The sequence below is a fragment of the Emydura macquarii genome, unplaced genomic scaffold, assembly GCF_026122565.2.
Source record: "Emydura macquarii macquarii isolate MOO-44397 ecotype Brisbane River unplaced genomic scaffold, CSIRO-AGI_Emac_v2 contig_2768, whole genome shotgun sequence".
Lineage (NCBI taxonomy): Eukaryota > Metazoa > Chordata > Testudines > Chelidae > Emydura > Emydura macquarii.
In genome coordinates, this window is record NW_027132905.1 from 36,038,970 (window position 1) to 36,062,882 (window position 23,913).

General features: G+C 42.1%; 1 protein-coding gene across 1 annotated transcript in view; it reads right to left on the reverse strand.

Annotated features, from left to right (window-relative positions):
* Positions 1-23,913, reverse strand: part of CAMTA1 (calmodulin binding transcription activator 1) — a 938,867-nt gene that overhangs the window by 572,778 nt on the left and 342,176 nt on the right. Inside the window, exon 4 of the mRNA XM_067567040.1 lies at positions 9,771-9,906. Within this exon, the coding sequence (XP_067423141.1) occupies positions 9,771-9,906 (136 nt within the window). The remainder of the gene's footprint in view (positions 1-9,770; positions 9,907-23,913) is intronic.

Here is a 23,913-nt window from a genome sequence, read left to right on the forward strand (position 1 = left end):
TTATTAAATGCCCTTCCTACAGACTTTCCCTTTCAAAATTACACTTGCTCTTTTAATCCACTTTCCATTTTGTTCTGTTCTAGCTAGTCTGTATTGCTTATTATTTGTTAAGAGATGACAAGGATATCAGCCCTAGACAGGACACAAAGGATAGCTCAGTCCCTGAGCCACTCAGTGGGGTGCATCTCTTCAGCAAAGATGCAGGGCACCCCCATGCAGCACGGAGGTGGTGGATAGGACATCTCATCTCAGCAAAGTTGTGGCACAGCTACTGGGCAGAGATACCAAAATGCCAGTAGAGTGCAGGAAGGCTGTCTCTGAATCTCAGTTTGCTGTCACATTCTAACCTTTTCCTGCCCCTCCCCATATCAGTGTGTGTGGGAGGCGTTCTATGCCTCTCATTGGCTGGCCTGAGTTTAAATCTTCTCTGGGCTTTCCAGAGCAATTTTGCTTCTATGGTTGCCTGTTGACCTCCTCTTCCTCCCCTCCCCACACTCCACCTCCCCATAGTTGAAGTGTACTGAGCTTCCAGGATGCCATGGGTTTGAGACCAATCGACTTTTTTGGGGGAGGATCAGGAAGGAATTTTTCCCCATTGGGTCAAACTGGCAGAGATGTCCTAGGTTTTTCACTTTCCTCGCAGCACAAGGGCAGGCACAGCTGGATTAAAGGAGAAAGAACGGAAGTTTAATATTACAAGATAATAAGTATAGTAATGTTTAGTTCACTGCAACTTGCAGCTGGCATCCATGCAGATAAAAGCTTTAAAAAAAAAAAAAAAAAAAAAAAAAAAAAAAAAAAAAAGGCCCTGGATTTTGCTAGTAGATCTAGCACCTGAAAAGAGAAGAGGAAACCTGAAGTCTTTCAAGACCCAGGTCTCCCTTATGCCCTTTCATCTCCTCACAGGCTGCAGGGGAGGTGAGGGGAAGAGTGAGAGGATTCCAAAGTGAGCTGAGTCCTAGGGATAGGCTGAAGAGGCTCTACCCCAAATTTCTAGTTAAAGAGTGGGAACCCTGAAACTCTGCACTGGACCCAGTTCAGTGTGTGGTATGTGAGAAGGGGTGGGCATTAGCACCCTTTCCAGCTGTTAATAAAGTTGTGGCCTGCTTCTTTAAATCTATCCTTGTGTCTATCTTTCATTCCTGCATGTCCTGATCAATCCCAAACCCAATCCAAACATAACAAATACATGCACTAACACACTCTTCACTCCTATTTCTCTCTTCAAGAGGAGTAGCTGACATGGGAGAAGAGCAAGCATCCTTCACAATGGAGGGGGCTCCATGATGAGTTAATTACAGCCTTAAAATACTACAGTGTGACAGAATTAGAATCACAAAAAGAAACTTCAATGATATGGCTAGGGAAAAGCTACTTCTCCCACTATAAATCATGGCAGACTGCAACAACCCCATCTCTGATTGGGAGGATATGCCAGGGAAAAGTCAGATGAAAGTTCAGCGAACGGAAGTAGAAAAATAAGAGGCTAAAAAAACACTGAACAAACAACCACCACCTAATAGTGACCACACAGAATAAGTTCATGCAAAACCTGTCACTTCTTTGGGGATAGAGTTTAAATATTTTGTCCACATTTTTATTTGTAGCACTGTGCATGTATGGGCATGCACATTTGTGTGTGCATATTGGTATCAGAAGTCTTTGACCTTCAACTCTATTTTCTTCTCCAAGCTGGTCCTATTCTATTTTGCTGGAATGCATTAAGCAGCCTGACTGAACAATGTGATCCTAATTACATAGCTCACCTCTGATGATGAGTAAAACCCAGGTAAATTAAAGTGAATTGGATCAGACTATCCTAGAAATAGTTTTTGAGATTAGCGTTGCTTGAACATGTGATTTTAGAAGTTGCTTCACCCTCCAGGAATAATTTAGGAATACATTTTACTGACAGTAGCAGTGAACTGAAAGATGTCAAAGCAATCTGTAGTTTAAGATTCAGTGAGGGACTGATTTACATAATCCAGAAAAGCCTATTTGGTCACTTACTAAGAGAAAAAGGCATCTTGTTCTTAACATGTATTCCCAGCTTACAAACTGTAATAATAAATGATGTTTTTATCACCAAGGTTATACAGCCTATGTAAGCTTGTGTATGCTGCACGTTTAGACCCAAATGCTAAAGAAACCTTTTGTGAATGTTGACAGTGATGTTTCAGAGTTTACATAGAAATTTCCATATATGTCTTTGTGGGCTAGTCTATAATAATGTTAAGGGACTGTTATGATAATAATTAAATACAAGTTCTGCATACAAAACTAGTATTCTGCAGCTCTCTCTCCACAAGGGAGTTTCTTTTTTTTAATAAAAATCCAATCAAGTTAAAAAAATGAAATAACAAAATCTAACATCTGTAATAGCTGACAACACATAAAGGGTGGATAATATTTCACCTTATATATATGTAGGGTCCCATCAAATCTCAAACTATCAAGGTCAGACTAGGTCAATACTTGGATGGGAAAACCCTAATAAGCACTAGGTGCTACTGAAAGAGGACCCTTCTCTCTCAGTCAGCCTGGGGTTAGAGGGCATCCCAAAGCTGGAATATCCTTCAGATGAGATGTTGCACTAAATTTCTGAACATTCAAGTCCATTGAACTTTTTGTAAGACTTAGGGGTTAATACCATTTTCTTGGCAAAATTTAAACTCAGCTAATTACACTCTTGTTCCCTCTATAATCCTCCCTCCCCAGGAGTTTCAATTTAATTTAGTGTTGTTCTTTATTGTTCTAAACAACTATGTAGTGTTTCTGTAAACTGTTAAACAGCTGCTCCCATCAACCCAGAGGTGGCAGCATTTCAGTAGTGGGTGAAATGGTTACTATATATCGCTTACCTACTTCACAAGTACATTGTTCAGCTAATTAATGTCTGGAAATGTTTGGAGAGTTCAGATGAAGAGCGCTAGTGGAATGCAAAGAAATATCAACAACAAATTCTCTCACTACACAGAGTTGGCTTTTTGTTTCATAGTTATAAATTCCATGACATTTCAGATACTTAAATGTGTATTCAGACGCAAAGGACTTAAGGGACAGGAGAATGGATTCATTCTCAATAACATTTGGAATCAGGAGGGGACATGAGGTTAATATACTGAGTAATCATCTTTGCAGACCTGGGTTCAAATTGAGTAAGGTCACAAATAAAAATGCATTTGGTTGGTTTCCCTAACTCCCTAGTGGGCTATTAGAAAACTCACTGCTCAGTAAGACCCATTAAAATGACTCTGTGAGCTCAGAAAAAGCTCTGGCATTCCAGGGTTTGTCTTTCTTTTTCCTTGTGGATTTCTCCATTGACTCTGCTTTCATTCCCTTTGGGTTCACAATTTTAAAACAAGAAGCAGCTTGCTCCCTTTGGCGGGTGTCTAAGTTATCACTTCTAGTTTCCAGGTGAACCAGTTAAGCAGAGGTACCAAAATGGAAAGCAGCCTCACAGCATAATACAACCTAATGGTCTTGAAGCGGATTTTCTACTTCTATTACTGTTTAACATTCTTACTGTGTCCTGAGCTTCAGCATGGCCCCATCAACAGGTATCAAAGAGACATGCATCATCTAGGGGTAGGGCTACCCAGTTTCTCTGTATACGTGTCCAGAAAACAAAAGAGCTTGACTGAAAATATCAAGCTATTCCTGAAGGAAAGCAGTTTTATCCCCTGCCCTGCTAATGTGACTAGAACAATAAATGTTAGAAATGGAAAAGAGATATTAGATCATCTAGTCCATCACCCTGTCAGTACAGAATCTTTTTCTATTGTACATTTACAGTACTTTGTCCAAGTCTAGTTTTAATAGTTCCAAGCTACAAGGCTTCCTCTACATCCCTTGACAAACTATTCCATCTTAAAATCTCTGTATAGATTATTTTCTTTGTATTGGTTCCAGTTCAGTGAAGCATTTAAGCATGTGCTTAATTTTAAGCATGTAAATAATCCCATCTCGATTTAGCAAAACACTTAGCTGCAAGTCAGAATGCCCCTGAGTCATTGAAGTTAATGGAATTTAAGTATGTGTATGTGTTTAAGTGCTGAATAAGGAAAGGATTACTCACAAGCTTAACGGCTTTCCTGAATCAGGGCCACTCAGTCTAAATTTTCCCTTTGTTAATTTCATCCCATTTCCTTATTTATAACCACTCTCACAATCCTTCACAAGCTCTTTCTTTCCAGTCTTCAAATATTTGAAACACTGGGGTTTGCAGATCCAATAATTAGAGTTACATATTTCTAGAACTCATTGAGCTATATAGAAAGGTCATGGAGAAGTATTTTTGTAGGGCCAGGATTTCCACTAAGATTAAAAAATGTCGGAATTGTTCTCTTTTGGATGTTGTAGTACTCACTACATTTCCAGCATCTTCCTCTCCTCTCATTTACCCCCATTCTTCCCTCCCTTTGCCCTTGATCCTATTAGCAAATTAAGAGACAAAAGAATTCCCAATTATTAGGCGGCCACTTCCTGAATTACTATGAACACATGATCTCATTCATTTTAGCAACAGTCTACTATGCATTCAGGTGTACATGCAATTCACAGACAGTAAGATAGATCCATGCACAAGGAAAGGTAAATACATTAACTGAACCAACCATCTGTAAATTCAGACCAGTGTCAGTCGGGAAATATGTTATTGCTATTTCAACACACCACTTAATATTATTTATTAGTTAAATTTTTTAATTATGTGAATTGATTAGCAACATATCACCAGGGATCCTAACTAATTTGAAATTGAAGGAGGATTATGGATTTGGGTCTTGAAGACAGAGATATTCAGGGAAAGACCAAGTGAATTTCTCACTGTTGGTTTATGCAGAGTTTTCTAGAGGACGGTTTAACGAAGAAAGTAACATGAAGAAACAGTGACCAATGACGCTAACCTAGACAATATTTTAATTAAGGATCTCATGGAGTTATCATTCAACATCACCCTGACATACAAGAGAAGAAATTATGCAAAATTTATTACATTTTCTAGCTTTACTGAAGTTGCTTGACCTGTATTCTCAATATGCACCAAATTCTCCTCTATTGTGTTAATCAACACCTTGAAAATAAGTAATGATCTAAACTGGTTTCAAAAGATCTTTTTCCAACCAAAAGCTAAAATAAGGACAGCACAAAGCACACTGAGGGCATTCAAGAAGTAATAATAAAAACACACTACATATTTAAGAATTTGTCTGATCAGTAATTTCATTGCCTGTTCTGTTTCTCTTTTTTGTCTATTAACTGCCATTTTCAAAACTTGACTTGGCCTCTACAATATTCGTAACTGGCTTCTTTGTAACTATTTTTCCATCAGCTAGAAGCCTGATACCTATTCATCTTCTGGCTGCAAGCAGAGCTGAAATGATCTGGCAGTGCCACAAGGCAGACAGCTATTTCATGCCCTGTTAATTCCCAATGTGATAACTACAATATCATTTCAACTTTAGAAGGAGCTTTCTTAAATCTGTTGTCTAAGTCTCCAAGTAAAGATCATCACTTCCAATTAGAATGAGATCTGAAACATAAAACTGCAACTCCACGCCTGAAATAACAAAACGCATTGTGCATTAAACTCGTAATTAATCAAAAACTTTAGAAAATATTTAGTTCTTTGTGCATAACACTTAGAAATCAAGAAAATGAAGATGAACTTTATCTACATGATTCAGAATTCAGATTGATGGTTGTTACAACCTACATCTTTTTTTGGAAAAAAAATGGACAACCCTTGCTAAAATCAGGCAGGTGTGGGAGCCCCAAAGACTCACAAAGCTGAGGCCATCTAATGGCAAAATTACTGCAATATAGGTATTTAATCCTACATATTTAATACAGAAGATATCCCCTCCATTTATTAGCCCATGGCAATACAACCATAGCACCATATGTAATAATAATGTGAATTGCGTAGATCCAACATTTAAATGTTCAGCCCAGCATGCAGGAGCAGTGGAGAAGGCTAATAAGCTGAAAAATCCCTCCCCCCCTTTTCCAAAATAAAAACAACAGACAACAAATGGCTTGATTCAGACAAACAGGATTTCAAAATTTTTAATCAAATCAAAAAACAAAAAATAATCATTTTAAATTAACCAAAACTTTTCCGAATAAAATGTTTCAGTTTTCTCATTTTGAGTTGATCTAAATGTTTCAGTCAAAAAAATTTGTCCATGTTTTTATTTCAAATCTGCTGTTTTCAGGTATCTTTTATCCTTTGTTTTTATTCTTTAAAATTGATGAAATTTGAATTCAGAATGAAATGTTTCAAAATGAAAAGTCTAAATGAAACATTTCAACATTTCTAAATGTGTTTCAAAAAAAAATGTCAAAATGAAATGTTCTGAAATGATCAAAATAAAACATTGTAACAAAAAAAAAACCCTGGTTTTCTAAGCCAAAACTGTTTGTCAAATTCAAATTTGATTCAAATTTCTGAATAGTTTTGGAAGCAACAAGAAGTACATTTTTGGATGAAAAATGGAAAACATTTTGCCCAAGTCTAGTTGTGTTCTCTAATTCTGGATGTTTCATTCTTTGTCAAAGCCAAATGTTTCATGTGGCATTGGTCTTTTCCGCATCTCTTGAAAGTCTGTCTGTCGCGCACTTTCTATTGCTAACATTTCCTTATTTATCCTACACACACCCTTCATCTGGTGTCAACTTGGCAGTCAGGACTTTGTTGAGCTGATAAAATGTTTTACTATCCCTTCTTTCAGCAGCCTCTTAAGCTTCTTTGACATTGCTATTCATGTACTTTCTTGTCTCTTCACACACTGCTTTTTATTGCTTTTCTGGAGGATATTCTTTAGTCAAACATAAATTATTGGGTTCAATATAGGGTACCTGGGTGAAATTTAATGGCCTGTGATGTAAAGGAGGTCAGACTAGATGATCTAAAGGTCCCTTCTGGCCTTAAAAATCTATGATTAAGGCAATAGTTGAAGTAAACACTTTTCACATAACTCAAATGATCACGGCATCACACCAAGTTTATTTTTAAAAATGGCTGAAGACACATTGCTGTCTATATTCATGAGTGATCAATGGTAATCAATGGTCACAGTTCTGTGGGTGGGCTTCTTGGTGAGTGTTTTTGGTAGTCTGCATTTTAATGTTCATTAAAATGTGAAAAATCTGAGCAAAGAGTTTACAGAACTTCTAGTATAGTAACTTTTCTCTGCTCATCATAATAAAAGATACTGGTATTAGATTTTAAAATTATAGAATAAAGTTGCATCTCTGGTGTAATCTAATAAAACCCATTTGATGCTATTTTAAACATAAAAAACTCAATAATGCAAAATGTAATAATGACAAAGTGCCTAGAAAAAAACTTCAATATGATAGGGTAATCCATTGAACTCAAGTGGTCTTGTAAATTCTGCAACACAATACCAGATGCAGAAAAAAAGATCTGGATTCACATTTGCCTTTAGCAAGTCACTATTCGAGAAAGTCTCAAGGTTAAATTAAAACAGGAGTATACTAGTTTGGGCTGCAGTACCATCACTATACTGATGATACCCAGCTGTATATCTCCTGGTCATTAGACATAGATGATGCAATTTTTTTAAATTTTAAATTTCCAAGATTCTGGTCTAGATTGATCTGGATGGCAGCAAACTGTCTGATGCTCAATCTGGATAAAATAGAGGTGGTACTAGATAGATAGTGGAACAGGAATAGTAACCTTTTATAAGGATAAATGTAAGAATACAGATGCTAATGGACTCAGCAAATTATTAACGCATGTGCTTAACTTTACGCATGCGAATACTCCCCATGACATCAACAGAATTACTCATGTTCAATGTTAAGTAAATGTTTAAGTGTCTTGCTAAATTCGGGGCTCACTGATGTAACAATTAGCGGAAATATTGCAGGTAATATACTGCCCATTTTGTTGCTAAACTTTACTGCTTCTAAATGACCAGACAGCTGTAGTAGTCAAAAAAAATTTTTAATCTGTACTTGGCAAAAGATTGTAGCCATTCTTTGCCACAGTACTCTAGACCTTTGGATGAGATTATTATAATGCACCTGATTTGGGATTACACCTGACCAAGGCTCTGAAAATTCAGACAGAGCAGAAAGCAACGGATTGCCTATTCAGTAGTGTTGCATGCAAGGAACATATCATACCTCTGTTCCATAGACTGCATTGATTTCCAAATAATTTCCATGTGCAGTTTAAGAGCTATTTCTAATCTAAAATGCCATTTGTGATTCGGATTCTGTGCATCTGGGAAACCTCACTTAACAGATGAGATCAACTGAGGTGCTTGATCTGACAGTCCCTAGATCTGTGCATTTGAGCATTCTCAGGAGAAGATGCTTGATTCTTCCATGCATGGGTCCAAAATAACCTGGATCAGGGAATGTTGTAGCACTTCTGTACTTAACCAGGCTCTTCTTGTGGGGGGAAGGGCTCAGTTTCTGAGGTGCGCAAGATTCTGATTTTATTGATATGGTTGGTGTCAATATAGATTGACCATTTTTATATGTGCCTAGAGACACTGGTTAAACACCACCATCGACTACAATAGGAGTTATAGCCACATAGTTGAGAGCAGCATTGGGTCTATTAGAACAGGCATATAGTATAAACTGAAAACAAATAATTTCATCAATAAAGGTTATTTAACTATATTAATGAAACTCATGAGGCCTCCTGCAGGAATGAGCTCTCTAGGAAAAGGATGTGTGTGTGCATGTATGCATGCACATGTCTGGAAGCATGCCCACCCACACACAATTCTGCAATCACTTTCCCAGAATGGATTTTTCCGGGATGCTTGTTAAACCCTTTCCTCATTTTGGTCTGAAGTATGGAGTAAACCTACCCTTCGTGTCTTGGAGGACTTAAGAATGATGCAAAGCAAATCATTTGCAGTAGAGGCTCAACTATTAGGGCAGCCAGAGGCACTTCCCCATTTGGCAAAATTAGAAAATATAATGAGATTTAAATAAACGTACTTTTTCTCCACTTCCCCGTTTAAAAATATTAATGTAATTGAATACCTTTTCCTGATGCAAGATTCAAGAAGAGGCAGCTGCTCCAAGGAATCATATTGGGTAGTGGAAATATGCATATTTTAGGATGGAATTTATAAGATACATCAGCATCAGGACTCCTTTGAGCAGCCCCGCAAAGAACAGCAGAGTAATAAAAGGCACTTTAAAATGTGCCTTGAATTAGGGTCCAATCCTGCTCCTGCTGAAGTCAGTGGAAATTCCACTCCTGTTTCCAATGGGAGGAAGATCAGGTCCTTGGTGTAAAACCAGGGCAAGTTACAGTGCACTATTTGAAATTCTGAATGACAGTCACCAATTATTAAGTGCATATTAATCATATACAGGTGAAGGTACAGATGCTTACCCATTTCTAAAAGAGATTAGACTTGCAAATACTTAGCAACCCATGCTTGAGATGTTTGCATGCCTTTGTAACGAACTGCTGTACAAAAGTGTGTACCTTGGAAAAAAACATTTTCCAACACTTCAATATCTTCAGCAGCACTCTCCCACAATCTTCTGACTCTTTAACTATAGAGTGGGCAATAGTCTGATGAAGTGGAGCTACTCTTTGATTTTACTAAAAACTATAATACAGATTTTTTTAATGGGAAAAACAGGAATTCAGGAACTATAAAGATAGTATTGACAACGGGTTTCATTAAAAAGAAAGATTAATGGAAGCACTGCTCTTCCACTGCTCCATCCACTGAAAAGCAACCCCTTTGTTCTCCTACCTCCACTCCCTGGACCTTCAGTTTCATGTGATCCTCTCTGGTGGTTTTCCCATCTTTCCTCTTTTTCCAGCAATATCCATCTTTCCTGTATTTCACCTTCTTCCTGTTGTACAGGATCATAGAACCATTCTGTGGTCTGAAAACAAGAAATAGATGAAATATGTAAAGAACCACCCTAGAAAAATTTATGACAAAAGATATTGTAGATCAGTAAAAGTTTCTACAGAGAAGCAATATTCTACATTTGGCTTAACGATTTTTCACCTTTTATTGCTTCTCACCAGATTAACTATGTTTTATGGTCTGCAAAAATTTACTTAGGATGTTGTACCTAATGAATTAAATGTGTCAATGATGGTTATAAAAAAAGATCCTGTTAGAACTATTCACTGTCTGACCAGGATATATTACCCTTAGACTGAACTATGCACTAAAAATAGAAGAAAAAGAAGGCAAAAGAGAAAAGATGCTGGTTATTTTATGGTACACAATCTCTCATCTATTTTTAAAGGAACTTCTACCACATCTTTTAATCCATCAACCAGGATTAGATAATAAGTAGGTTTAACACAGCAGTTGAATGAATGTGTTAGCAAAAAATAAATAGAAAAGGCATTAATTTATCCCAAAATACCTGGTATTAATTGCATGCACCTTTAGATCAATGTTAGACCTTAAAATAGTTTTTTCTTTTTTGTTCATCTTCTTAACTTTAAAAGACACCTGACCATATTTTCCACTTAGGAATCATCTATTGAAGTTTTGGGATATCAAAAGGTAAGCACAGCTATTTGTCCAATATACAGTAGTTAATATCTTTTTGGTATGCTGAAATATTTCACTGAAATGTTTCATCATACACTAAACTGATATAGCAGAAATGCCATTTTTCTATAACAAAAAAAAAAAAAAAAATCACTGAAAAGATACCATGCATCACATGCAGACATCAGTAACGTAGATGGTTGCAAAAATTTACAGAGGTACATTAGTCACAGTAATTCAGCTTTGGAACACCAAGACCAGAAAGAAATACAACAACATTAGCAGAGCAGCAGCAATAAACAACTTTCATAGAAAAGCTTGCGCTGGTGACATTTGATAAAGTAAAACTCCTGAACTTGTATAAACAAAACAAATTAACATACAGAAACCTTTGAAGAGAAAAACTGCACAATAGACTTCACACCAATTTCTACAGAATTCAATTTTTAAAAACATTTTTTTGTCTGGGCACCTGTATTTTCAGAAAGAGTAAAGCGTTATTTGGAAATAACAAATGCTACTAAACATTTTCAATGCCAGCTGAGAGTTTCAATATAGCTCCTAGCCAAGAAAGCTCTTTAAACAAGCCAAATTAAGCGGACTGTTTTATACAATATTGGCTTGTGGTTTCAAAACTACACCAGAGGTGAAAAAAGCAGCACTTGGACCAGCTGGAAAAACATCTTTTCCCCCTACTTTTATGCTTCAAACTTTAGCCATTCCAACAAGATAAAGAGAAAAACAATTTTATTCAGATTTTCACACTCCATTTTCTGTAGAAATACACCATTTGAAAGTGGTTACCTGTAACAATGTTTTATTACACTGTAATAATGCAGTGACAAAACAGTAACTGCTGTAAATGGTGTTAATAATAACTCACACAAGCACTGGGCTAAATACTCAATTAAGCTCAGGTCATCGTCATCATTTTACACCATACGCTATTGACATGTTTCTTCTAAGCCATATACCAGCTGAAATGATCTAGACTAAGGTAATATCCTTGCCTTTACTGTATGTCAAAACAAAGCACATGAACAGTGTGGCAAGACTGCCAAGAAACAACATACCTGTTCTCTGCCTCTGCACTTGGTCCTCACCTTCATGTATATAAGTAAAGCGATGTTCACTCCGAAATACTACCTAACCTGCCTTCTATCTCTCTCCCTAAAGAATGCCCTGCAAGGTATACAAAACCACACCCATTATATGGAACGCAACTAATGTGGCTAGGAAACTACTTCAAATCTCTCTCACCGTGAAGATGAACTGACTGTCTCCAAGCTACCTGACTGAATTCTATTAATAAATATAGAGAAAAGACACCCTAGCAGCCAGTTTCCCATCACTTTTAAGGCAAATAATAATAGCCACCATCTTGGCATTTCTTCTATAAAGTCTATATATACTATCCCAAATTCTATTTCCACCTTATTTTAAAAAAGGGAAGGTGGAGCATAATGTCCTTTGTACCTTGTATAAGGTCAAGCTACTGTTAGCACCTGGATAAAACTGTATACAGCCTAAGTTTACAATTCTCTAAATGCTAAGTTGCTAGGAATTGATGTGGCTGTGTTTCAGAATCTGTGATATGAGTAATTAATACTATGTGAACCCATACTTCCGTACCTGCCACTCAGACTTGAGCTGGAGTCTTGAGATGAGCAATTTTTTAATATTTTTGTTTGCTTGAGATTTTGCGGGGCTTTAATTAACATTTAACACATCTCATGGTAGCACCTAAAGGCCGCATCCAAGTGAGTGCCTTTTGTGCTAGGCAATGTACAAACATGTAACAAGTTACAGTTGCAGCCGCAAAGAGCTTTTTGTCTTATTTATCACAGCAACAGGTTGGCAATTATATAGAACACTAATGACGGAGGGATTTTTTGTTTTGTTTTTTTATTAGCACATTGTCATGAAATGTTTCCATGTCAACTCTGTTGCACACCTGCATTACTATTTGTTAATATTTATACTTAGATAGTACCCAGAGGCTATAATCAGTGCTAGTACAAGCACACATGAAGTTTCTGTCTGAAAGAGTTTAAAATGTAAGAAAAGAAACACAAAGAGCAGGAGGAGAGATCGTTAAATCTCATATATACACGGGCAATTTCTAAGTGCCAACTATTCTTATCAGGCCCCCAAAACATCATTAATTAGCTGATTTTAAGCATCTCAGCAGAGATGGAGGAGAGGTTGGAAGAAGAAGAGAGTAAGGAGCCTTATGAATCAGTTCAGGGAGGGTGTTCCATGAGACAGGGCAGAATGGAAGGACATGCAGAGAGAGAAACACAATAAGAGATAAGAAGGGAATAAAGGTAGATTTGTGAATGGCCCTGAAGATGAAAACAAGAAACTTGAACATGACGCAGTGAAATAATTGGATCTAATGGAAGAATTCAAAGAGGAGCTGGTGATATGGTCAGAGAAGTGGAAAAGGAAGTCAATCCAGGGAGTCTTTTATAGACAGGAGAGTGGGGTTTAGGGAAGCCAGAGAGGAGGGGGTTTTAGTTATAAGATCAGAGATGATGAGGGCCTGGATGAGAATTCTGGTGATCTGGATAGGAAGAAAAGGGTGAACCTTAGACATCTATATTGATATTGTATTCTGTGTTTACAATGTATGAATACACATGATTTTTCATTTAAAATACAACAAAATATTAATTTTATACATAAGATATTTGAGTGCTTTCCAAGGGCATGAAATATAAAAGAAAGGCATCCAATGACAGTTTACCTTTACTATTAATGCCACCAGCTGGCAATTATATAGAGCCCTTTTCATCTGAGCCTCTCACAGCTCTCTTCACATACGCAACAGGGCAATTTTCATACCTGCAATATTTTTTCACCATCAGCTTTCTAGCAGTGTCTCAGGCATCTTGTAATGAGATCTCAACTGAACAGAATAATGCCTCACAACTTCTTACTCTCCTTTCTGCTAATCTTACTGTGCAGCAGGATAAACTGCTACCTGTTTTCACTCCTAAGCATCTCAGCGCTGGATGTCACCAGGAAGCTTTCACCCTATCTCCCATCTGAACGACTTCATGAACATTTTGATAAAAGCAATTAAAAGTTTATTTCCTCTCTCTACCAACTGTAATTAACTGGATTAAATCTGGCGTCGTTCTCAAGACTACATCAACCATTTTTTGTGTGGACCAGAACTAAGGATTCTTAAAATTGCTTCCATGCTCTATTGCTATACAACGGTCTGAAAAAATAAACCTTTAGTGTGAGTGAAACTATAGTCTTGATTTGACAAAGCTGCAGAGAGGTAATACCTTTACTGAATTAATATAGCACTATGTTGGTACAGTTTATTTTACAAAGTTCTAGTCATTTCACCTGTCAACTCAAACTCTTCTCAAAACCTCACAGATTGGTGTTTGTCATACCCACTGAAGTGTGCCCTGTGGCTCACAAATCACCACTTTTTTAGGCAGCTTGTGAAGTGGTGATGAGGCAATTCCATTCACGTCTGGAGTCCATAAACTCCTCAATCCTGATCAGTTTGGTTCCAGCACTTAGATACTACTGTGATGGGTACAATAGGAAAACCTGTGCTAAACAGATTTAGACTAGGGTATTGCTTGGAGATGGCATTGATACCTTTGACTGATGATCTACTTCCTGATGGATGCCAATAGGTGATTCATCAGCAGTTTCGGATATCTTTGATTGGAAAGTTATGTTGGTGTGGATGGGGTAGCTCTGCAAGGGTTCTGCTCTTCCCTCACTCAGGGATTTCACAGGGTGACTGAGTAATTTCCTTCCTGATAGTGCTCTAACACCTGGCTTAGGGAGTCCAGTCTTGTCACCCCTTCTGTTCAATGCGCATACAAGTCTTTGGGTGAGAGTGAGGAATTATGATCTGTAACATGTATACAACAATTCTATTACTCCTTTTCATCAGCCCAGATGTTTCTGTTTACATGTTTTTTAAAATTATCACTAGCACTAGCAATAAGGTGTTGGTTTCTTTTTTGGTTTTGTTTGATTGGATATGCTGAATTGATGAAAGGTGAGACTGAACCATTTTGAGTCTTTTTGTCTGATTTTGTTACAGCTACTTTTGTCGCAAGGCACTACACAAAAAACAAGGTTACTTACCAGTAACTAACGTTCTTCAAGATGTGTTGCTCATGTCCATTCCACTATAGGTGTGTGCACGCCTCCGTGCATGGCTACCAGAACTTTTTTCCCCTTAGCAGATCCTGTAGGGCTGGATCCAGCGCCCCCTGGAGTCCCGCGCACATGCCACGGTACATGGGGCACTACCGGCCCTATGCCCCCTCAGTCCCTTCTTTCCGCCAACTCTGGCAGCGGGGACGGGAGGGTGGGTTGTGGAATGGACATGAGCAACACATCTTGAAGAACAGCAGTTACTAGTAAGTAACCTTGTTTTCTTCTTTGAGTGCTTACTCATGTCCATGTCTATAGGTGACTAACAAGCAGTACCTTGGAGGTGGGCCGGAGTTAGCGATGAGCCGCCTGCAGCACAGCTCTGCTGAAGCCCGCGTCTTCCCGCGCCCATTGGAGAGAGGCATGGTGGGACGTGAAAGTATGTACCGCCAGCCTGGTATCTGCTCTGCAGATGCCCTGCCCTGGCTCTTCTGCTAGGAAGGCTGTAGCTGGAGCTTGAGCTCTGTTGAGTGAGTTGTGGTAGCGCCCGGAAGTGGCACCTTCACCTGCTCGTAACCAAACATGATACAGGAAGTTATTCACAAGGAAAATGCACTAGGCGGAGACCGGTGAGCCTTTCATCTGGTCGGCTGCTGCGACGAAGAGCTGCATTGCTCTCTGGAACGGCCTTGTACACCTCATGTAGAAGCCAGGGACCCTCTCACATTTAACAAGTGCCACCTTCTCTTCTCCTCCAAACCATGTGGTTCGGGGAAAACATAGGAAGAATATATGTTGGTCACAATGAAACTGGGAAACCACCTTAGGCCAGAAGGCCCAGTGCAGCCTCCACTAAACCTTATCTTTATAGAATACAGTATGGGGGAGGCTCCGAGGTCAGAGCCCTGATCCTGGAGACCTTCCTTGCTGAGGTAAATACCCCCAGGAAGGCCACCTTCCCAGAAGACAGGGGTAGAGGGCATGATGTCACAGGGGTAGAGCCTCCCGTCACCTTCAGGAACCGAATCGACATCAGATAGGAGAACAGCATTCCCCCTTCTAGCGACTGATGGAAGGCTGATATGGCTGTTAGGTGGGCCTTTAAGGAGGCCGCAGCCAGTCCCTGGAACTTTAACTGTGGCAAATATTTCCCAAATCACCTGCACTGGCGAGAGGCTAGGTGGAATGCCCCGGGACTCCCCCAGGCAGGCAACAGCCACTTCCACTTAACCTGGTACACAATCTGTGTGGAGGGCTTCCTGCTACCCAGCAGGACTCACTGGGCTTGTTCTGAGCGGTTCGCTCATCGTGTCTTGGCCACCAGTCCACCACTTCCTGAGGTGTTGAGGGTCCAGGTCTGGGCACTGCAGGTGACCGTGATCCTGGGATCTGGGATCACACAGTCTCAGAGGCTCCCGAGGTGGGTAATCGAGAAGTCCAGAAGTATGCTGAACTGCTGACATGGCTAGACCAGAGCAATCGAGATGGCATCTGTTTAACCCTTCCTCATCTTTAGCAGGACTGTATGCAGGAGGGGAAAGGCGGGAAAGTGAATATGAAGCTCCATGACCGCTACAGACAGATGGCATTGGCGATCGCCCTGACCCCTTGACCATGGAGAGAGAAGCACTGTGGACATCTTGTGCTCCAGTCCAATATGGACTTGGGGAAACCCCCCTTCCAGATGGTCATAGATGTCCTTTGTGGGCGAAGCAACCCATCGTGGTGAGGGAGGGCGACCCCTTGATGCAGTCTGCCTCGTTGTTCATCACCCCTGGGAGGTGATCACTGCCAGGTCCTAAGGACCGATAGCTTCCCTTCATGAGGCTGACGAATGGGCTTCCCCCACCTGTCGATGTAATACATGGACGCTGTGCTGTTTGTCAGCACCTGTATTACCCTGACCTCGATAAGCAGGGGAACATTCCACAAGCACTGCGGGCGTTTCGCGGATCATTACATTGGTGCGCCGATGCCTCTCCTTTCTTGGCCAGACACCTTGTGAGCCGAGGTCAGCGCCGATACGGCACTTCACCCTCTGCCTGAAGCGTCCGACATCAGGATAACTGAGGGAGCCAGCTCCACAAACTGAACACCCCTTCACACTTCCTGAGGAGTCATCCACCAGTCTAGGGAGGCTAGGGCTTGCTGCTGTGTGTTTTTTTGGGTTTTTTTCAGGGGCAGAGTGGGGGGGGAGGGGCGCGAGGGGAGGGAAGGGGACCGTAGCCTCCCGGTGTAGAAGTTACCTGCACAGACTGTACACCGAGGCTTGCCGTGACTAAAGCGGCCTAAGCATCAGGCTCACTAGTCTCACCACATAGATGCAGGCCACCCTGTGACCTACCAGCTGTTGGCCATGTTTAGCTGTTGTCTTTGGGCATTTGTGTAGGTGGGCCATCCTGAGGGACGCTGTCTCACAGCACGAAGGCCTGGTCCGAGAAGCAACCAGTCGTGCCAATGCATTCCATAGGCTGTACCTGAGTTAACGTGAACTTTGTTTGTTTACCAGCAGGACCCACCAGCCGCAAGTGGCACCTGACTGACTCACACTGCTCGGGACCTGGACCTGCCTTGTTCAAGTTCTGCACCCCCTTTTGCCTCAAGCACAGCTACCACTGCCAGGCCTTTGGTAAACACCCTCGGGGCCGAGAACAGGCCACAGTGTAAAGCCGTAAAGCATTAAAAGGAGCCAACCACTACGAAGTGAAGGAAGCATAGAAGATATGCGTCCCTGACATCCAGGGTAGCATACCAGGCCCCGGTATCCAAGACTGGATCTGGGGAGACCATGCGTGACTTGTGTCCCTTGCAGTATTTGTGAGACGACATAGGTCTGATACCATCCTTAAATCCCCTTTTTCCTAGGAGACGAGGAAGTACCTCGAGTAAGACCTCTTCCGCCATGCCCTGTGGGACCTTTCCCACTGCTCCGGGCTGAGACGGCCTCAACCTCTTGGATGTGAAATTGTCACTGAGACGGAGGAAGGGGGAGGTGTCATGGGGGTTGGGGGTGGGGGGGAAGTGGAGACGACCGGGGGGCCTAGCCTACCAAACCATATCAGGACCCAGTGGTCCGAAGGCATTCTGGCCCACGCAAACCGGAAGGAGGGTAGAGGCTAGGGCGCTACCTTGCATGCACCATCAGAAAGGGCCTTTTCAGACTGCCTTATTGCTGAGATGACCCTTACTGAAGGCTTAAGGAGCCACTCAGGGTGGATGGTGTCTCCTAGACCCCCTGACTCTGTCCCATTGCCCGTAGGTCGTGAGACAGCCGTGGCTGAGAGCTCTGCTGCTGCTGTCCCTGGGGACCTGCCTGATACGTAAAGATCTGTGGCATGTAACGGCCGAGGGACCAGAGGATGGTCTTTAGACCACGCAGCTTCGCATCCATCTGAACCAAAAAGACTACGCTGACTCATCCAAGGGAGGGCCCAGAAGGGGTGCTGATACCTTTCGGGATTGCAGTCATTAACATCTGAGCATGCCGATAGTGGGGGGTATGGTTCTGCCCACCGAATCAGCAGCAACTGAGGATGCCTGGAGTGCTGCTCTAACTCCTGTGGTACCCTCTTCTGCAATGGTATACAAGTTCAGCGCCTGCTGCCGGGCAGAGCCTCAGCAAAGCGGCTCACTGAGTCCTCCAAGGGCTCACCTTCTACTTGCTGGTAGTGCTGTTGAATAAATTTTTTCTCCAAACAAGTCTGGCTTACAATCACCCTTGCTCTGTGGAGTAGAGCCCAGCTGCCCTGCCCATCCCTGTGGTTGGCAGCAACCACCACCAGGGACTGGGGCAGGGTGGTGAACAAGTAATTCAAACCCCTTGACTGGGGCGTAATACCTTTCTTGGCTCATTTAGGTATCGGCTACAGAGGAGGGTGTTGCCATGAAGCCCTCACTATCTTGAGCACCCCTTTGTAGACTGGGAGGGCTACCCCCACTGTGGGGGCCCACTGCTAGCACGTTAAAGGGACTGTCTGATGCCCCTTTCGCTCCTTCGCTTCCAGCCCCAAGGGGGTGGCCAACTCTTGAGCAGTCCCCAGTGTGCCCTAGAATCAACCAGGGCCCAGGAGCATGCTTCATCCGGCGGGAAGAAGAGGGGGCAGAATTGGAGGACTGCAGCACCTCTTCCGCTCAACAGGCGGTCCCCACAGGGGTCCCTGCCCGTGGGGCCGAGTCGCCGTCCAACGGCAAATGGTGGCCCTTTTTCCTGAACCCAGGGCACTGACTGCATCCCCAAGGGGTTGACGGACCATGATCCGGTCCGGTCTGGTCCAGTCCCGTCCCATCCCATTCCGTCCCCCTCCGAGAAACTACATAGGCCACCATGACCATTGCCTCTGAGGCCATCCGGGGCTACCTGCGCCTCAGGCTCTGGCACCTTTCACTGGTGGTGGCTCCCCCAGCGACTACCTCCCCAAGGGACACCGAGGCACCATCAAAGGATCACAAAGGCGCTACCCCAAAGGCTCTCACTGCGCAGAACTGAGCCCCGGGGGGAGGGGGAGGCGGTGCCCTGATCCACAGGTGCTCCGCCACTCCGGCGAGCGTCCCCTCAACATCGATGATCTCGACTACCAGGTTCGACGCAGGTACCACGGCTGGAGCAGGTGTACGGACAATGCTCCCATGAGCTAGGGTGACCAGAGTGTCATCCCGGTACCAAGGACTTTGCGCTCTGCATGCATCTCGGTGTTGAGTCAAACTCCGACGCCAGGTTCTGCGCAGCCTCAGTGTGGGGGCGAACTCCTCGGTGCCGAGGCTGTCTCCCGCAACCGAGTTGGACGCAGCCTCAGTGCAGGGCAAACTCCTCGGTGCCGAGGCTGTCTCCGGCATCCGGGTTCAGTGTTGCCTCGGTGTGGGGGGCGAACTCCTCAGTGCCGAGACTGTCTCTGGTGACCGGGATCAGCACCGCATCATTGCAGGCGAACTCTTCGCTGGTGAAGAGCGGGAACAGTGAGATGGACCTTACCCGGTGCCAGGGGGTCGAGACCAGTGTGGGGCTGGCGACTTTGCTCTCCGCCTCGATGCAGGTTGGTCCAGCGATCGCTACCTGGAGTAACTTCTAGGGGAGTGTTCCTGCTCTACCCTAGGAAGCCAGTCTGCAGGAGATCTTCCTCCCCGTGCTGGGGATCTCCTGAGCCATTCAGGGGGTCCCAACGCGGGCTTCCTCCATAACGCCAGCCCCTTCTCTCTCGTGGAAGTATGGGGGCGGTGGTGTATGCAAGGCCAACAAGGCTCTTGCTGCCCGACGGCCTCTGAAGTTGACGGTGCTGGTAGGTGCCAAGGGCTCCCCACCCCCAAGAGTCGGGGGAAGTTCCCTGACTGGAGACACTGGCTCAAGTAGCAAGTCTCCATGATCCAACCTAGATATGGATCGGTGCTCCACACTGCCTGCTTAGCCAGCGTAGGGGAGTATCTGCGTTGTCAGCGCTGAACCCATCTCTTTGGGGTGCCGGTGCCGATAGTGCCCTCTACACCGATGGCACACAGAGTACCGCAGCAGAGCAGGTTTGTTCGGAGCCGGTCGGGGGCTCCATGAGCGAGGCTTTCAGGTGGATTTTGGTCTCAAAGCCTTGCAGATTCATTCTTCTCCTTACGAAGACTTCCCCCTGCGCTTCAGGAAGCCATGCGACCGGAGCATGCGACCACTCCCAGTAAAGTCTCACCTAGACTATCTCAAAGTCTCTAACTACCACTAACAACCGTTATTAAGCAAACTAAGTAATTAACACAAAAAATCCTTGCTTAAAGTTGAAAACAGGGGAATTATGGGCGGAAAGAAGGAACTGAGGGGGCGTAGGGCCAGCAGCGCCTCATATACCGTGGCATGTGCGCGGGACTCCAGGGGGCGCCGGAGCCAGCCCTACGGGATCTGCTAAGGGGAAAAAAGTTCCAGTAGCCGTGCACGGAGGCGTGCACACACCTATAGTGGAATGGACATGAGCAAGCACTCGAAGAAGAACACTAAATATAGAAATCAGTCACAAAAAGTTCTACACACCCACTTGATTGGGCTGAGTAATTTTTTGATGGGTGAGTAGAATATCATTCATTTTCTCATTACCATTATCATTATAGCATGAGTGGGTGAACAGACTGTGTACCTGGGCTAGTACAATTTCATGATGATTTTCCAAGTCTGAAATAAATAAAACTCTTTAAAAGACACACACAAAAACAACTTTATTTCTGTTACACAGCATGGAACAGAGTAAGATGTCACTGGACAACACATAGTTAACATGCATCAGCTAAAAGACTAGTAAGTTACAGCCTTCTTTTCCTGTTTTCTCTATTTAATAAAATGCCTCTTATAAATCTTGGGAAAGTCTCTGATTTTGATAGCAGTGTTTCAAGTTGGTTTAATGCCTATAGAAAACAGCTGCTTCTTGGATATCTTCATAAAAATGAGGAACAATTTTAACCTGATATAAATTGTTCATATACGTCTCTCTCTTCCTATAAGAAAAAATAGAGAAGGTGTGTCTCCTGTGCTTATCTCTGTCTCATACAAACAGAGCCAGGAATAATAAATTGATGGCTACAGCAAGGCTAAGGAGATCAAGATCTGATAGAAATCCTAAGAATGCACAATTGATATATTATAAAATCTAGCCTCATTTAGAGGTTTTGCCTGTATACTTACATTCAGGAATTTCACTCCAACTTTTACAGGGTATGAAAGATTTTAGGAGGAAGAAAGTTGCATGCACGAGTTTAGATTCTTCTGTGATCATAGTTTCTTACTCGACTTTCTATTTTATGTTTACAGGAGGTTTATAAGGGAAATAAATTAAACCTGTGCTGAATTTTGTCAGATATGAAAAGCAATTGCTTTTTTTTCCTTCTTCACCTGGAACCATAGCAATAATAAGTAGTACTAGAATGGAAACACCAATTTACTTTATTTGATTAGCTCCAAGTTTGCAGCTCCAGAGCAATCTTCATTTCAATAAAATAAGTCTAAATTGGAAACAATCAAATAGTATTTTTAATATTATAAAATAGTGAAAAGAATACAAACCAAAATAATCTACAAATAATGTGAGCTCTAGCTCCTCTTGCAGTTTTCCTGCTTACATAGTATTCTTTTAATCAACCTGACCCTACGAAGATATTTGTCATTTTTCAGTGTTAAATAAGTGATTTTCAGTATTTTAAAACAATACATGGTTTTGATAATTACTCAATTATATTTACAGAAAACCAATATTTCAAAAATTACTTTTTGCTTTTAACTACAGGTATACTACATTTGTGCCAGCTTATCAATATAAAGCATAATAGTTATTAAAATTAGGTACTACTTCTCTGCTTGAGCATTTTAATATGTAGAAATGAAATTTTTCCACTAGTCTGATAAACCAAAAATATCTCCTTGTTATCTCTGATGATTCTAACCCACAGACTAAAACATAGCTGAGCATGTAATTAGCTGACTATATAAGCAACTGTGATACAAGGTCTGTCAAATCTTGAAATCTTGGGAGTCTAATTATTTTACATGGGAATTTTATTCTATTTTTTTCTATTTCTATTTTATTCTATTTACATCATTTGGGTCTTAAAAGGGATATATTTACCTATACATAGTCAGCTGAGAATGTTTAAGCAAATATTGGCATGATTAAAACTAAGTTTCCTCTATGTAAGAAGGTGTGATAGGTTCTGAGAACTTGGGGAGGAGAAGTCAGGGCGGGGCATGGTTGATGGGAGTCCCAGACCTGTGGCGTCTCAGAGCGTAAAGGGGGAAAATGGGGAAGAGATGGACAGGCAGTAGGAACCTAAGGCCTATGGGGGGCCCTGGAAGCCTGAGGTGAAGAGGGGCACTGGGAATTGGAGGGGAGAGAGTGGGAGTCCAAGACCTGTGAGGGCCCTGGGAGACTGGGGCAGTCCCTCTCCTCTCCTTAACTTCCTTATTAGCCACAGCTCCCTTCCCTCCTAAGGGCTTCATGGTGCCTGGGTGCCACAAGGAAAGCAGAGATGGGGGATGCAGAGCAGCTACCTGAACCAGTGCTCCCCAGAGGCCAGCAGGAGAAACTGCAGCTGCTGCTCTGAGCCCAGTCAACATGAGGGCGGGGGTGACGGGACAGGGCAGATACCGTGTGTTGGGCTCATGAGATGCAGATCCCCAGACTGTATTGGTGATGCTGAGTTCAGGCCTAGCATGCCAGGTAGGGCCTGGCTGATATCGTTCAGAGGGATCGCTGCCAAGTAAGGTTAATGCAAAAGCTCTTTTTGTTTCCATCCCTTTACTTTTTTGCAGGATTGACCTGGAATACCGCACCAGCAGCCAAGCTAGCCTGCCTCTTGTTCTAGCTACAACGCTAACCATTTCTCCTATTAGGAAATGGGCTGTGGGCTGAAATTTGATACACAAAGCAGAGCTTCCTAGGTTTGGGGATCTGTTGGGGAGGGGGAGATTAGTATATTTTAAGAGTGGGAACCAGGGAGTGCGGGAAAAATAAAAAGTTAAGCAAATATCTGCAATTCTGTTGTGTAAATACAGAATATAGGTTTATTTCCAAGTACCTACAGTCATGTGAAATCCTAAATTTTCATGAAAATGTCTGTCTAGATCAGTGATTTTCAACCTTTTTTCATTTGCGGACCCCCAAAAAATTTCAAATGGAGGTGCAGACCCCTTTGGAAATCTTAGACAATCTGCGGACCCTCAGGGGTCCACGGACCACACAGGCTGAAAACCACTGTTCTATGGTAATGAAAAGTTTTTGCGGACCCATTAGACATAGCTGAAAACTACAGGTCCAGAAGGCAGAAAATAGAGAGACAGGAATTATTCTAACTACATAAAATACAAGAGTCCAGATATATTTTAATCACATATTTAAAGAAATAGGTTGCCTATATTTATTGGGAATTATGTATTATTGATTGGTCATTGCTGTTGAATATGAGTTATTAATTGTATATTTAATATCAAATGTTATTCTCCCTAATGTACAGTTAATAAAAAAGAAAAGATGGTTCCCCTCTGGAGCGGGTCATTAATCAAATTGCAGGACAGTAGAAAACCCTGTTTTCTTTTTTTTCCAATACTAAGGTCATGCACACTGAATACATTTATCAACCAGAGATACAAAAGGACAGCAGTGAATAAAGTAATTGAATTGTATCCCTTCAAGTGGAGAGGCACTGGAAACTGACCCTGACAATATGCAAATTCTGAAAGCATGTGTTATGTGAAACCAAAATTATCTATAATTACTATAGCTGT